This window comes from Castor canadensis, chromosome 9 (assembly GCF_047511655.1).
Source record: "Castor canadensis chromosome 9, mCasCan1.hap1v2, whole genome shotgun sequence".
In the NCBI taxonomy this organism is placed as follows: Eukaryota; Metazoa; Chordata; class Mammalia; order Rodentia; family Castoridae; genus Castor; species Castor canadensis.
In genome coordinates this window covers 111,775,536-111,791,380 of record NC_133394.1, presented here as the reverse complement: position 1 = coordinate 111,791,380, position 15,845 = coordinate 111,775,536, and the positions used below count along the sequence as shown (strand labels likewise).

Genomic DNA, 15,845 nt, shown 5'->3' with positions numbered 1-15,845 from the left:
CAAAAATTTAGGTTCTTTGGCCTCTCTTTAAGACATTAACCATGCCTTACTTTCTATTTCAGAATTGAATTTAAAAAAAAAAAAAAGCTAGTCAAATGACAACCAACATATAAGTTATAAATTGAGTAACAAAAGCTTTATTAAAATTTATTTGCTACAAATTATAAAGGGCTTGTATCTTACATCTAAATTGTTTAAGGAATTACATTGAAAAAGAGGAAATAACAGTTGCACTGCATCAAATAAGTTTTAAAACTTTACGTTCATTCCTGTTTCCAGATTTCATGTGAATAACTGTAAGTTCTCTTTTAGGTATGTTCTGTGGTCGTGTAATAATACCTTGGTAATACTGCACTGCCCTGCCAGTCTTGGAAGAGTTTGTCTTTGGGATTCTTTGGGATTGTAGATCCATGGATAGAGATTATTGATGATTTTCAGATCCATGGCCCCTGCAAAAGAGTGAAGTAAATGTGGAGTGTTAGTTTAAGCATTTCATGCAGTTCTGCATTATAGGATCATTTTGGTTCTCTTTAGATCTTTGAACAGGTACTGAGTGAACTGGAGCCCCTGTGTCTGGCAGAACAGGACTTCATAAGTAAATTTTTCAAACTGCAGCAACATCAGAGTATGACTGGAAATATGGTACGGCTTGGGTTTATTTTGGCTAGTACTTATGATGTATAACATAATTAGCCTAATTAATATGTGGTTTCAATTTCACTATCCAAACAGAAAAGGAAAGGATTGTGATGAAAGGATCTTTAGATATTTTTGTCATACCACAAGATAATAAAAACAGTGATAGTTGGAGTTTGGGCATCTTAATAGTCCAGAATGTCTTAAGCCTAGATATACTCTAAATTAATTAGTGTAAAAAAAAAGGTCTAATTTTACTTTGCAAAGAACAAATACTAAAAAACAATTTTAACATTTTAATAGTTACAATTTTTAAAGAAACGTTTGAGTTTATATACTAACTATAGTGTAAGGGTAAAAAAACAAGATCTCACATATGAGTCTTGACTGTTTTATGGCTTTGTTACTAAGTAACTAGTGACCTTAAACCAATCATTTAATCCCCAGTTTTCCTCTTCTGTAAAATGAACATAATAATGCCTGTTTAGCATGCCTTTCAGGTGGCATAAATGTGGGAGAATGAAACAAGAAATTTTGTAGAATTTTTTGAAGAACTTAAAGTCACAATGCAAATGGAGTGATTTTTAAATTAAGGTCATCTCAGATATTTATGCCTGAAAAAAATTTTATGCTTCAGACAACCAATACATAAAAAGCAGTCATAATACAAATGAGCAATTCATTGTTACCCAAGATGGTTGAGAGTTCATTGTTGCTAATGATAGTGGTGATAAATTTGCTTACTTGTTGGCATCTGTAAGAATTTCTGACAGCATTTTTTTAATACTGAAGTTTTATTAGAATGATTGATGACATTTCTGTCATTTTTTAAATTCTCTTTCTAACATTGTTTTAGACATTTTCTATTTTTTGTTGAGCTGACTTCCCATTTCCAGTACCTTCCTAGCATTGTGCATTCTCTCTTCACCTCCTCCACCTTCCCACCTTGTGCACACACACAGATACAACTTCTTACCCCAGGCCAATTTGCAGATAAAAGAACAAAGCATTTCTTGAATATTTTTAGGGAGTATACTAAGTTATATAGCTTTATTGGTAACTACCATTAAAAAAATCATTTTTCATAATGTAGTCTCTCCTAAGCATTTTAAGACTGAACGGACTTTTGCTATAGGAACTAGTCAAATTGTTGGCCGTTTATTATGTAAAGTACCTAACTAATTTTTGCAGACTGAAGCAGAGGACCTGGACGGAGGAACTTTATCACGACAACATAATTCTGGCACACCCCTGCCAGTTTCTTCTGAGTATGTATTTGTTACTGTCTGTCGGTTTTTTTTGGAAAAACACAAACCGTGTTTTTCCAAAAACACGGTTTCTTGAAGCAGAAAGAAGTACTGATTCTCAGTGACCTGCCAGCACCCAGCACGACATGTATGCTGTTGTCTTATTAGGAACATTTTACTGGTCCTGTACCATGGCTCTTCTGCTCTCCAGTAATCACAGATGCTCCAGTCAATTCTGGGGTTTGCCGATGGGAAGTAGCCTTTGAACTGTCGATATTCCTGAGAAATCACAAAGCACATACAGGACCCAGTTTTATAAAGCTAATTTGAGTGATAAAACTTACCTTCAATAAAACATTTTATATTGAAAACTGCTACAGAATGATTAGCTCATCATAATTTAGCATTAATTGAAATACCAAATTTTAATCTTTTTTTACATAAATAGATTGAAGTTAAAGGTAAATTCACCTGAAGTTTGTGACAATTTGTATATTTTATGTTTTCTGAACAGAAAAGACATGATTCGCCAAATGATGATTAAAATATTTCGCTGCATTGAGCCAGAACTGAACAACCTAATTGCATTGGGAGACAAAATTGACAGCTTTAACTCCCTTTATATGCTAGTCAAAATGAGCCACCATGTGTGGACTGCACAGAACGTGGACCCTGCTTCTTTTCTAAGTACTACATTGGGAAATGTTTTGGTGACTGTCAAAAGGAACTTTGACAAATGCATTGTAAGTTTAAAAAAAAATAAGAATTATCATTATTACATAAACTAGGTAAATTTTCTTCAATCAAGGGATTTGCAACTTTCTATTGGGAAACTAATGCTTATGTCCCCCAAAGCCTTGAAGAAGGGAGTTGATGTCAGCCTGTTATGTACAGTTAGTTGGGTGGCCCTATGCCAGCTGGTTTCCCATCTGTACTGCAGAACTTGGCAAGTTCTGGCAGCAGCTGCTTAACATCCTCTGGGTATCTGATACCTCTTTTTTACTGATTGCTGACCATTGGTGTAGTGAGACAACTGAAAGTCACTTCAGTTTATGGTTGTTCTTTTTATATGTCCTAATTAGAAAATTAATTTGATAGTTGAAATTATTATAATTTATTTTCATAGAATAATAAATTTAATAATTGTATTGCATCCTTTTAACAATAAATTTTCTTGTAATAACTTCCAGTAATCACCATTTTCCTCCTAGTTAAAAAAAAGTATCAGATTTATTATTGTCTGTTAGGTTTTAGTGGGCCTGTAGGAATGAATTGGACTGGTCCTTAAGAAGAGTTTCATTTTATTAATGTACTTACTGTGTAAAAGTGGATATGTATCATTTGAATATTTCTACCATGTAGCCTCTAAGTTATATCCAGCTATTGAATATCCATAGGCTAATGGAAGGTAAAAATTTGAAAGGTAATACAATCCATGTTATTTCTTAATTTTTAAAAAATAATACTTACTGGTGTGGGGTTGTAACTTAGTTGGTATGGTGCTTGCCTAGCATGCAAAAGGCTCTGGGTTTAATTCCCAGCATCACATGCACACATAAAAATCATATTTATTGAGTTTTTTAAAGAATAAAGGCCATCTGTGTCCAATGAAGAGACTTAAATGTCACTCAGTAAGCTTGTTAATTCTGCTTCCCTACAAAATGATTTCACTTGGCATTTAAAATACTCTGAAATTTGACCATCTAAGGTTTTTCCTCCCCACATTGCCCTTCTTCAGAAGTGGTGATAAACCAGGAACTTCTGATTGCACACAGACAGCTGACAGGAAAAGGAGGAGCTACAAAGGCTGAGATAATAGTCCCATGTAACGTGACTGGAATACTAAGTCATAAAAGCACTATTGATTTCGAGAAATAGGAAGTCTTAGTTTTTTTTAACAAGTAAACCATAAGTTCATGTAGTAACTCTTGAGCCCAGTAGAACACAGGATATAGTATCAGGTAGGCTTTGGTCACATTACTTGCCTGTGAGAGAATAAGTGCTTATTAAGTAACAGTTTGTGTAATTAGTAATAGTTTTTTTTTTAAGTTTTTTTTTTTTATTGTGCTGGAGGTACATTGTAGTATTGCAAAAGTTCTTACAATATATCAATTATATCATACTTAAATCCATCTCCATCATTCTCCTTTATCCCCTACCCCTCATTCTTGGAATAGTTTCAACTGGTCTCATTTTTCCACTTACACGCATATGTACAGAGTAATAATAGTTTCTTAAAGAATGGCCATGCTACTCTTAAGACAGGGCTTAGGAGAAATCAAATAACTTAAACAAATTGCCTGCCTTTTGCAACTAAAGGGAAAAATGGTTCCTTATGCTACCTGTCATCCCTCTGTCCTATCTGATTTTAGCTCATGTCTTCTCTTAGTGTCTGGCAGATTGTATGTGCTCAGTGAGTTGTATGTTTTGTTATCTGGGACAAGAGCAGAACCTAAGGCATGAAGAAGTTGAAAAGGTGATAAATAGATCTTATGTGTTGAGCAGAAAGCTTGAATGTTAGATAACTGCAATTCAGCTGTTTCATCTGGCATCCAAGCCCAGACATCTGGTGTTCTTCAAGAACAGGCTAAGAAAGCTAGCCTCATCTGAACTGAAGCTAAATTTGCAAAGTCATTTACACATCAAGTACTACCAAACTGGACTCTGAGGTCCAATACTTTTCTTAACTGTATTCCATTTGCTTTTTTAGGGTTCTTCACTCTGTAGTGATGTAGATTAACACTCTTTAACCTGTGGGAATTGTATGATTTTTGTTAATTTACCACAGATAAACAATGAACGAGTAGTATAGTAATATGTGCCTATTATCAAAATCGAAGTCTTAAGCATTTAATAACCTCCATGTCCTGATGATGGCAATGTAATTGAACAGCCAACTGGAAACAGTGCATACCTAACAGCTTGAGAAAAAATGGGATGGGTTTTGTCAGAACTTTTTCACTGATGATGGTTCTTTTCTTAATGAACGTACTGTTTCTACTCTGTCACAAATCCAGAGAGGACCACTACCCTGAAAATGTTTCATATTAGTATCCAAGTATCTTCACACTATACAATGTGTGTATATGCATGTATACAGAAAACTATCTGCATGCAGTTGAATAAGGAGTAGACCAGCGTTTATAAGTGAGTCCACACTGTGTACCAGGTACAGGTCTAAGCATTTTCATACACTATCTCATCTAACTCTCACACATAACCACCCCACACACACCCTAATGAGAAAGGTGTTTCAGGAAGAAAGTTACTATTCCCAAGTCAATAGTTACAAAGAGACAAAGTTGGTATCCAAATCCAGATGGTTTGGTTCCAGTACCTGCAGTCCTACCACTGCTGCATCTGTTTTTATGCCTCACAGGTATTAATACTGATGGAGTAGAACAGAAAAAAGATAAGTTGAAATGGTTTGCACTGCTCACAGAGCTTTCTATACTAATACTTACATCTAGAAATAATTATTTTTCTAATCCATATGTCATATATTTTTCAACTTAGACTCCCCAAATGGCAGCACAATGAAATTTCAGATAGAAATTGAAATGCTCTGATAGTGCAATTCTTACTATGAGTAGCTCTACATTCCCTGAGAATTACATAGAACCATAATTGAATCCATAGATATTTTTGAACCCAGATATCTAGATTCTGTCTATGAGAGACGTTTCCTTTTATAGTTTGTCACCATACACAAGCATTTGGAGGAACTAACTTAGAATAAGTAACTAATAAATACATGGGAAGCTATGTAATAGAAATCCATATTAGAAATGCTTGTCTTCCCTCTCTTATTTGTTTGGGCAAATAGAGAATTTGTCCAAATGGAAGTTTTAGACTGATAAGAATTGGAAATGGCTATAGTTTTCAAACTTAACCACATGGCCACTAACCAGAAGTAACCTAGGAAGATCCTGTGTGTTATAGTATCTGCTGTGCTCTAACCCCAGCTGGGCAATTGCCCATTTCCATAAATGATAGAAACATGGTACTGATTATTTTTAGTTTGAACACAAACTTGAAGTTCACAATCCTTAGTTGTATCTTGTTTTAAAAATAAATTGGATTTTCCCCCTTGATTTTATTTTCTTAAATAAAACAGTAGAAAAATGTTCTTTAATCTACAGAATTAGTTTTTCTTAGTTACCCCTGTTGTGATTCATCTTCAACAGCTCAAACTGTAAGTCAGCATCCAAAATGTTCTAGGTACCATGAAGTAAACATTTATGATTATGATTTTTCTTCCAAAATTTCTTGACTGTTTCTATCCCCTGCTTTCTGTTTATCTTTAGAGTAACCAAATAAGACAAATGGAAGAAGTTAAGATCTCAAAGAAGAGTAAAGTAGGAATTCTCCCATTTGTTGCTGAATTTGAAGAATTTGCTGGACTTGCAGAATCAATCTTTAAAAACGCTGAGCGTCGTGGAGATCTGGATAAAGCATATACCAAGCTTATTAGAGGAGTGTTTGTTAATGGTAAACTTTTGTTATATTCTAAAAAATTTTTTATATTCTAAAGAATTTAGGTTCTAGCAGGGGAGTACAGGTACTCATATACCCTTGACCAAAGAACGGTCCTCCTCTATCAGGGAAGGTCGTCCTCTTTGACTGAGCATGCAGCTTTGGAAGGGACACCACACATGGAATGGTGAGGGAGTAAGGGAACACCTGCCTAGCCAGCCAGATCAGCCGAATCAACCCTGGGGATCAGTGGGGTGACAGATGTCACAGTCAGATCACCCTCACATCCTCTAAAGAATTTTTGTAAGCCAGGTGTCATGGTACATACCTATAATCCCAGAACTGGGGATGCTGAGAGATAGAAGGATTTCAGTAATTTCAGTAACTTAGAAGTTGGAGGCAAATAAGTTCATTATTCTTCGTATTTTATAGTCTTTGTTTTTTTTTTAGGTTTTCTGAAATTAAAGATTTCTTAGATTTGAAAAGTAAGCAGTACATACAACTATTCATATAGATCAGGAACCACTTACATTTTAGGGTTCATAGGGTCTTATCACTATGCAAAATTGAAAATTATTTTTTAAACACAAAAAATGAACTCTGAGGTTACATTTGCATTTTAATAAGGGTCTTTTAAAGCTGATGGGCAGTAATGTCTGTATTGCCTTGACAAATCAGCTCACTTCTTTATGATTCAACTTTCTTATCTGTTGCATGAGGGAGATTAGTAGTGTGTAATACTGTAATTCACTGTCTTCTGTGTCAGCCCCTCAGTTGAGTTGGAAACATTTTGCACAAGTTATTTAATTTGAAATAAATTATCTGATTGCATACACTCAGGAATTTTAAAAGCTAAAGAGCCAAGAGGATGTGGAATCATCTCATGAACTACATACAGCATAAATTTAGTGAAAGCAAACCTAGAAGAAAGATAGATAAATTTCATGAATGAGTACTTGTATGATTGGTTTGCCTTTTAAAATTCAAAATTGCTTTGCTTTATCTTATTTTCATTTTTACTCTTCAGACTTTTCAGTGTCTCTCTCCCTCTCTGATACATATACACATTGTGTGTGTGTGTGTGTGTGTGTGTGTGTGTGTGTGTGTGTGTTATGGTTTGTTTTTGTTTTGTTTTGTTTTGCAGTGCTAGGGATTGAAAGTAAGGCCTTGCACATGCTAGTCAAGCAGTCTACCACTGAGCTACATCCCCAGTCCATGTTTGTGTTCTTTACACCTAGAGTTTTTATCATATCTTCCACTGTTTTGGAAGCTGCTGAACCCTATAATACTATTTCCTTTCTTGTCAGTTAATATAGATAATCACAACATTTTTAATGACTACAGTCTTCCATGTATCATTATCTACTTTTAAATCTTCTAGTTTCCAGTCTGTCTTAGTATACTTGTCAGATCATTTCCTAGAAATGGAATTTATGGGTCAAAAGATTCCTTTATATCGCAAGGCTATTGCCATATTGTGATACAGAAAGCTTTATACCAGTTTAATGCTGTGAACAGTTGGTAAAAGCTTCCATTACTCTGTGTGTTGTACCAGTGCTGGATATTAATTGCATATTGTCAATCTTTTTATATTTCTTTCCAACTGAATTGGCTATACATAATCTTAGTTTTAATGTACTTCATTGACTTTGTTTATGATGTCTTACTGTACCAGAGTTTTCAAATTTTATGTCACATTTTTCCATCTTTCTCTTTCAGTTTGGACCACTCATTGAAAGTCACAAGATCACAATTATTATTTTTAATTAGCTATATTTTCTTTGGTGCTTATAATATTAATTTATTTGCTTTTTACATAGATACAAAATTGGGATCTAAATTTAGTGTATTCAAAAAGACTAACTGGTTGTTCTTACAGATTTTGAATAATTATTTCCTTACTGATAAGAAAAGTTACCTTTATTGTATATCAGATTTCCATATAGACATGATACCCTTATAGGATGACATTATTATGTTCAGATGGCTGTGAAGACCTTACAATACAATCTTTTTTACTTAGTCCAGAAATGTGCTTAATTCTTAAACTTAGAAATAAAAGAAAATCATATAACTAAATATAGTCACGCTCATACAGAGATTTTTTTTCTGCTTTGATTTTAGTGGAGAAAGTAGCAAATGAAAGCCAGAAGACCCCGAGGGATGTGGTTATGATGGAAAACTTTCACCATATTTTTGCAACTCTTTCCCGTTTGAAAATCTCATGTCTAGAAGCTGAAAAAAAAGAAGCCAAGCAAAAATACACAGATCACCTTCAGTCTTACGTCATTTACTCTTTAGGACAACCTCTTGAAAAACTAAATGTAAATATATTTTCTTTCATTCAGTATTTTTCCTGGCTTTGAACCTGTACGCCTCTGTTTGCATATAAGTAACATACAGATATTTATCTTAAATTTGCTGGTGTACTGACACAAGGGATGGGGAAGGAGGGACTCACACTGTGTGCCAGACACTGATGGATGGCCTGTGTACAGCATTCCTTTTTAATTCTTGTAAATACTGATGTAGCTAGGTATAGTGGTACATACCAGCTAGTTGGGAAGCTGAGATAGGAGTATCACAAGATAGAGGCCAACCTGGGCAACTTAATGAGATGTTATCTCAAACTAAAATTTAAAAATAAGTAAGCTAAAACAGTGAAATGAGCTATGATGGTATTATCCCACTTTACAAATGAAACTAAAAATAAATAAAGTTGTCTAATGTCACAGTGATTTGTGGATAGCAAGCTGGAGGATGCACTAGATTGGGCTTCTTCATTATCTCAGGTTCTTTTCATTTCTTACTTCATAAATGGCCAATTGTAATCCTAGTTCAGGTGAAGATTTCAAAAACCTCCTCAAGATAAAGCCAAAACGTGTTTTGTGCATTGCCTTTTCCTTTCTTTTCTGACTTGAGTCATTTCCCAGAGTAAGTCTAATAATTAAAGTTGAGAAATGGTGGTTTTATTCTCTTATTGCAGAATCTAGACATAAAAAAAATGGATGATGGGGACTGTTTGGGGGTGGGAATGAGAGGGAGGAGAGAGGGCAAAAAGAGAGGCTTACATGGGGGGCAAATATGATTAATGCACTCTATATGCATGTATGAAAATATGAAACTATTACAAATTGCTTAAAAAGGGGTAAAGGAGGAAGAATAAAGGGGAGTAATAGAGGAGGTGATTTTGATCAAGGTACATTATATGCATTATAGAAGCACCACAATGAAACTCCTTTGTACAATATTTGCTAGTAAAGAAGTGGGAGTTTTAGAGAAATTATGCAACATAGCAGAGGCTTAAGTGGACCCTTCTAACTAACTTTGTCCACAGTGTGATTAGTCATTTTATAAATTTTTAATTTGCAATTAGAAACTAAAGAATATGTATCTGTTACCAATAATTCAAAGAAATACCTAAAAGACATTTAATTAAATGTAGAACCAATTCCTTATAAAACGTAAAAACGTGGAGCTGGGTTTGGTGGACATGCCTCTAATCCCATCTACTTAGGAGGCAAAAGTAGGGATGATCACAGTGCAAAGCCAGCCCAGGAGAAGCTCTCAAGAGGCCCTATCTGTAAATCAAAACTAAAAGCTAAGGAATCGGGGGCCTAGCAAGCACAAGTCCCTGAGTTCAATCCCAGCACTAAAAGTACACACACAAACAGGTAGATACTTTAATTGGATAAAAGGTCTGTCCTGGCCTAAAGCACATGTATGCTTAGCTTCAGCTTTAAAGGCATTTGCTTTTAAATCAAATGTAAAGCAGATCCTTGATCTTCCAACAGTATTACTGAAGCTCTAGCTTTGCAATAAGGACTGAAGCATAAATAAGAACTAGAGAAGGGAAAATTGGGATTATCATTTTGCCTTTATATATGTTAATTACTTATTTCTGATAAAGTAGCAACATTCAAAATAAGTATTAAAAATTTGTTTACTTTTTATAAGTAATAGCCAATTAAAATCTTTTGTAGATACAAAAGTTTTAAAAAACAGGAATAAAAATAATTTAATGAAAAATAAATAAATAAAAAGTGATGAGAGGGCCACACATCGATAACTCATTCCTGTAATCCTAGCTACTCAGGAGGCAGAGATCAAGAGAATCACAGTTTGAAGACAAACTAAGCAAATAATTCATGAAACCCTCTCTAGAAAATACTCAACACAAAAAAAGCCTGGCCAAGTGGCTCAAGTGGTAGAGTGCCTGCCTAGCAAGTATGAGGCCCTCAGTTCAAACCCCAGTACTGGCAAAAAAAAAAGTAATGAGAGGATATTGGGCTTGTCTGTATTAAGTCATACTGTATCATGCTAAAATACAGGCATGCCAGTCAAAGACAAGTATACATTTAAAAGACAACCTGAGAAAAATATTTGTAAGAATACAATAATGTATTTAACATAAAGATCTTTTAAAAATCAGTAAACAAAGCACCAAGACCCCAATAGGCAAAGGGCCTGAAGCACTACTAAACATTTGGAAGCAAGTTAATTTCACTTACAGCTCAAGAATTATGAAATAAAATGACAAGCCCATTTTCCCTTGAGTAATGGTTGTTTTAAATTCTAATAATGCAAGGTATTGGTCTCATACGCTGTTGACAGAAATATAAATGGATCGAACTTCCCTGGGAAGCACTTAGTACCCATGAACATCTTCAGCATAGTTATACATTCCCCCTTTGAGTTGTTAGAGAAATGTATACTAGAAAGTAATCAACATTGTAAGTACTTATATACAAATGATATTTATGGGAATCGTATTTATAATAGATTTTGAGAAATAGGACTGGATTTTTCCATCTCCCAAAAAAGGAAGATTATAAATATCCAATAATGTAGGAATGAATAAATAGTGATTCAGTCATTGGATAGAATATTATGTGGTCATTGAAACTCATATGTAAAGGCTGGAAATGTAGCTCAGATGTAGAGAGACCTGGGTTCAATCTCCTGAACTGCAAAATAAAATTGTACTTAAGAAAAAAATAAGACATGTAAGTCAGTAGTTAGAGTGCATACGTAGTGTGAGCTGTGTTCAAATTCCCAGCACCAAAAAATTTTAAAATGAAAAAGAAATATAAATGGAAATGCAGCATATGAAATTATAATTTCATTTGTGTACTCATATCAAAAGATTTAAAAGATTAAAAGGAAATTAAAATATTAATGATTATCATAGAATAATATAGTATGTGGTTATTCCTTTATACTTTCACACATTGTTTAGTTTTTATACAATGAATATAAACTATTTTATAATCCTGTTTTTAAAAAACTGTAAGTGGTTATAAAAGTGGTTCTTAGCTATTATTTCTTTTCATTTCCTTGAAGCATTTCTTTGAAGGTGTTGAAGCTCGAGTAGCACAGGGTATAAGAGAAGAGGAAGTAAGCTACCAACTTGCCTTTAACAAACAAGAATTGCGTAAAGTTATTAAAGAGTATCCTGGAAAGGAAGTGAAGAAAGGTCTCGATAACCTCTATAAGAAGGTTGATAAACATCTGTGTGAAGAGGAGAACTTACTTCAGGTATGCTTCATTCTCTGACCATCCTGTCCTGAGGGACATTGCTTTTCTCCACAGTACTCCTCTGTAAGTGCCACACATGTCCTAATTGTTGTACAAGAAAGTTCATACAGTATAAAGACCTCATTAATGAATTGTGAAGAAGAAAGCAGTAATATTTATATAATATGATCGTTTCAGTCAATTTATTAGTATTTTACTGTGGTGAGGCATTAAGTCAGAGTGTGGAGTAGTTCTGAGTGTGCAGACTGGAATTAAAAATGGATTTATAATCTGGATCTGGATTAAGATGCATGATTTGGAGCATAGTAATTAACCTCTCTGAGCCTCAAGTTCCTTATTTAAAATGGAAATCATGCATCTGTCATACAGGCACTACCATTACTGTCATTGCCGTTTTATAGATAAGAAAATGAAAGCTTAAGAGGTAGAGCAATGTGACAATGATCTCATAGCTAATGGGTGATGGAGCCATATTTAAGCCCTGAATTAATCTGTTCTCGCAGCCTGTGCAAGCTCGTCCTAGGAACCTAACTGGGAGCGACAGGAGATTGAGAAAAGACAAAAGACAAACATGCAAAAAAGCTGGGATCGGGTGGGCTGGACGCTCTGGTTGAGACACACAACAGCCTCCACCACCTCCAGCGAGTTTATTATATACAGTGGCAAACCAGGAAGTAGAGCAACAGTTCTGGGGGAGGGGAGGCATGACATTGTAGTTATCGGGAGCAGGGGAACCTGCGATCTCTGCACACAAACATCTTAGGAAAAGCAGCTGTGCTGCATTTTGCCCTCGCCCCCTTCTGCAGCTGGAGGCTGTGCCCATCCCAGCCTGCAGACATGGCTGTGCTTATGTCAAGTTCTCAGGCTTCTCATTCTCTGCTCTCCACAGTCTGCTCTTTGTGAAGCATAGAGGCCAAAGATGAATGAAAACAATCCTGATTTAAACATTATAGAGGCCTCATGAGAGGCACTGCTTTTGTGTTAACTTCTGAAAATCAAATAGTGCTTACATATGTATGTACACACACACATATGAGGGGTGGTACTGGGGTTTGAACTCAGGTCCTTCCTCTTGCTACCCAGGCATTTCTATTTGTGTCACACCACTAGCCCTTTTTGCTTTACTTATTTTTCAAATAGGGTCTCACTTTTTGCCCACACCACCTGGAGTCTCCTACTTACCTCTCCCATGTCAGTGGAATAACAAGTACACACTACACATACCCAGCTTATTGGTTGAGATGGACTCTTGCTTCCTCCCGATCTCCTCCTCTCAAGTAGCTGGGGTTTACAAGCGTGAACTATGGTGCCAGGCTCACGTAACACAGGACTTTAACAAAGTGGGGAGTGGCCTCCAGATGGAAGAAACAGCATGAGCTAAAAGATGAAAACAACACAGTATGATCCTGTTCAGGGAATAGTGACAGGAATTTAGGATTTATGCAGTTCCCAAGGAAAAAATCTTAGAAGAATATGTCCCTCCAACTGTAAAATAGGGACGATAACGAGTACCCACCTCTCCAGCTCCTCATGAAACTTTTTTTTTCTTGTGGGACTGGGGATCAAACCCAGGGCCTTTCTGCAGGTTAGGCAAACACTTGCCCCCTAAGCTACATCCCCAGTCCATTCACAAGACTTAGATGGGATAATATATACGTAATGCACCTTGCACTGTGCTGATGCAGAGTAAGCTTCAATAAATACAAGCTATTAGATCAATGTGTATCCAATTCTGTCTGCATGTTAGTCTCTACTGCTACATTATAAATTACGTGTTTGCAGATAATGGGTCTGGCTTATCTTGGTGTCCTCCATAGCATTGAAGCACTATTTTTCATCATAGGTTATAGAGGAAAAAAAATTTAAACTTCATCTAAAATGAGAATTTAAACATTAACTCTCGCATTTAATTTAATCACTGGTCTGAGTTCAAGTATCCACAACAGATTGTGAATACTCACATCTTGTGTCAAACTATCCTAAACACCATGCATATAATCACTAGTTTAACCCTCACAAGAAATCTAGGAGAAGAAAGTATTATTAATAATGTATCTATAGGTGAGGCACTTACTGTAGTCACAGAGCAGTGATGTGATGTGCTTGAGGTAGAAGGTCTAGGATTCTGGCTCTAGACTGCATGTTCTTAACTACATACTATCCCAAATTCTTAGACTGTGCTTGGCACTATTTCTGTATGCTTGATTATGAATTATTTTCATTCATGGTTTAATGGCTTTATTTTCTTTTTAATAACAGGTGGTATGGCACTCCATGCAAGATGAATTTATACGCCAATACAAGCACTTTGAAGGTTTGATAGCTCGCTGTTATCCTGGATCTGGTGTTATGATGGAATTCACTATTCAGGACATTCTGGATTATTGCTCCAGCATTGCACAGTCCCACTAAACCTTGTGAAAGAAGAAGAGATAAACAAATGCAGCATTCTCAGTACACCAGACACTACCTAAGAAAAGCAAAACAACCGCTTTGAGAACCCAGACTTCAACTTTTATGTATTATTAAATGTCAGATAAATGTATTATACTACAAATATCTAACTGCAAAAGTACTAGCCTGTATGTGGCAGTTTTATTTTCCCAGTAGGTTGTGTACTAAACTTAAAGCATGTATCTCATCTGAAATACCTTAAACATTTTTAGATGAGTGAACAGAAAATCCCTTTATTGCTTAGCTTCTTGTGTTTGAGAGTGGTTATGCTATGTGTAACACATTGGGAGTTCTTCAGCAATTCACTATTTCCCTATTGCTTACAAATTATTTAACCTGTTGTACAGAATTGTTTTGTCCCACTGTCTAATAGGTGTGTATAGAGATAAGGGAGCTCATGTAAAGATAGTTGTAAACTTAAGGTTTGAGGATGATGTGCCGATGTAGCAGCAAGTCTGAAATAAAGAAGTTTTTAAAAAATTAGACATTATTCTTAGATATTCACATGCTGTGTTCTATATGAAAGCAAATTCTTACAAAATCAGTATATAAAAGTTAATTGCAAGTCCACATATCACAAAAGCACTTAGAAGTATAAGGTAATAAGACAATAACAAGAAACATTTATAATAACATCAAAGATACATAGTATTTAGGATGTAATATAAGAAGAAAAGTGCTATGGACTGAATTGTGCACCCCTCCCCACCAAATTCAAATGTTGAAGCCCCAATTCTGTATGTGACAATATTGGAGATAGGGCCTTTAAGGAAATAATTAAGGTTTAATGAAGTCATAAGGATAGAGACCTGGTCTAGAACTGGTACCGTTTAAGATCAGGAAGAGTCACCCCAGTGTGTTCCTTCTCTGTTATCTCCATCTCCATCTCTATTTGCCATAGGAGGAAACAGCAAGAAGTCAGCTTGTTCTTGAAAGCCAGGAAGAGCATCCTCACTAGTACCTGACTGTATTGGCATTCTAACCTCAGAAATTCATCCTTCAAAACTAAGAGAATAAATTGTTTAAGCTACCCAGTTTATGATATTCTATTAGGGCAGCCTGGGTTGATTGATTTTTTTTTAATCGGTTCTTTATAGAAAAAATTATGAAACTATCAAAAAGTGTTGAAGAAGGTCTAAACAGTAACTGGAACAATAGTTCATGTTTCTAGAAAAAAATACATAATAAGATAGAAAAGGCAGTTCCCAAATTTAGAGATTGTCACAGGTTGAGGCAGGAGGATCTTCAATTTGAGGCCAGCCTGGCATGCATAGCAAGTCCAGGTCTAAAATAAAATAAAGAAAATTCAGTGCAATTCCAGTCAAAGTCACAACTGGTTTAGTTTGGTTTCTATGGGACTTGACAAGCTGATTGTAAAATTTATATGGAAGGGAAGAAATGAACTTAACAGACATCTATAGAGTATTCCATCCTACAGCAGCAGATCACACATTTTATTCAGCAACCTATGGAACTTTATTCAAAATAATCACA

The 15,845-nt window shown here is 35.3% G+C and overlaps 1 protein-coding gene across 7 annotated transcripts in view; it reads left to right on the top strand.

Annotated features, from left to right (window-relative positions):
• Positions 1-14,834, top strand: part of Exoc1 (exocyst complex component 1) — a 58,904-nt gene extending 44,070 nt beyond the window's left edge. For all 7 annotated transcript variants that reach the window (XM_074042206.1, XM_020172780.2, XM_074042204.1 and 4 more), the window contains 7 exons: positions 535-642; positions 1,828-1,904; positions 2,398-2,626; positions 6,191-6,374; positions 8,484-8,683; positions 11,703-11,897; positions 14,157-14,834. In XM_074042206.1, the coding sequence (XP_073898307.1) occupies positions 535-642; positions 1,828-1,904; positions 2,398-2,626; positions 6,191-6,374; positions 8,484-8,683; positions 11,703-11,897; positions 14,157-14,309 (1,146 nt within the window). In that variant the 3' untranslated portion in view covers positions 14,310-14,834. The remainder of the gene's footprint in view (positions 1-534; positions 643-1,827; positions 1,905-2,397; positions 2,627-6,190; positions 6,375-8,483; positions 8,684-11,702; positions 11,898-14,156) is intronic.
• The last annotated feature ends 1,011 nt before the right edge of the window (positions 14,835-15,845 follow it).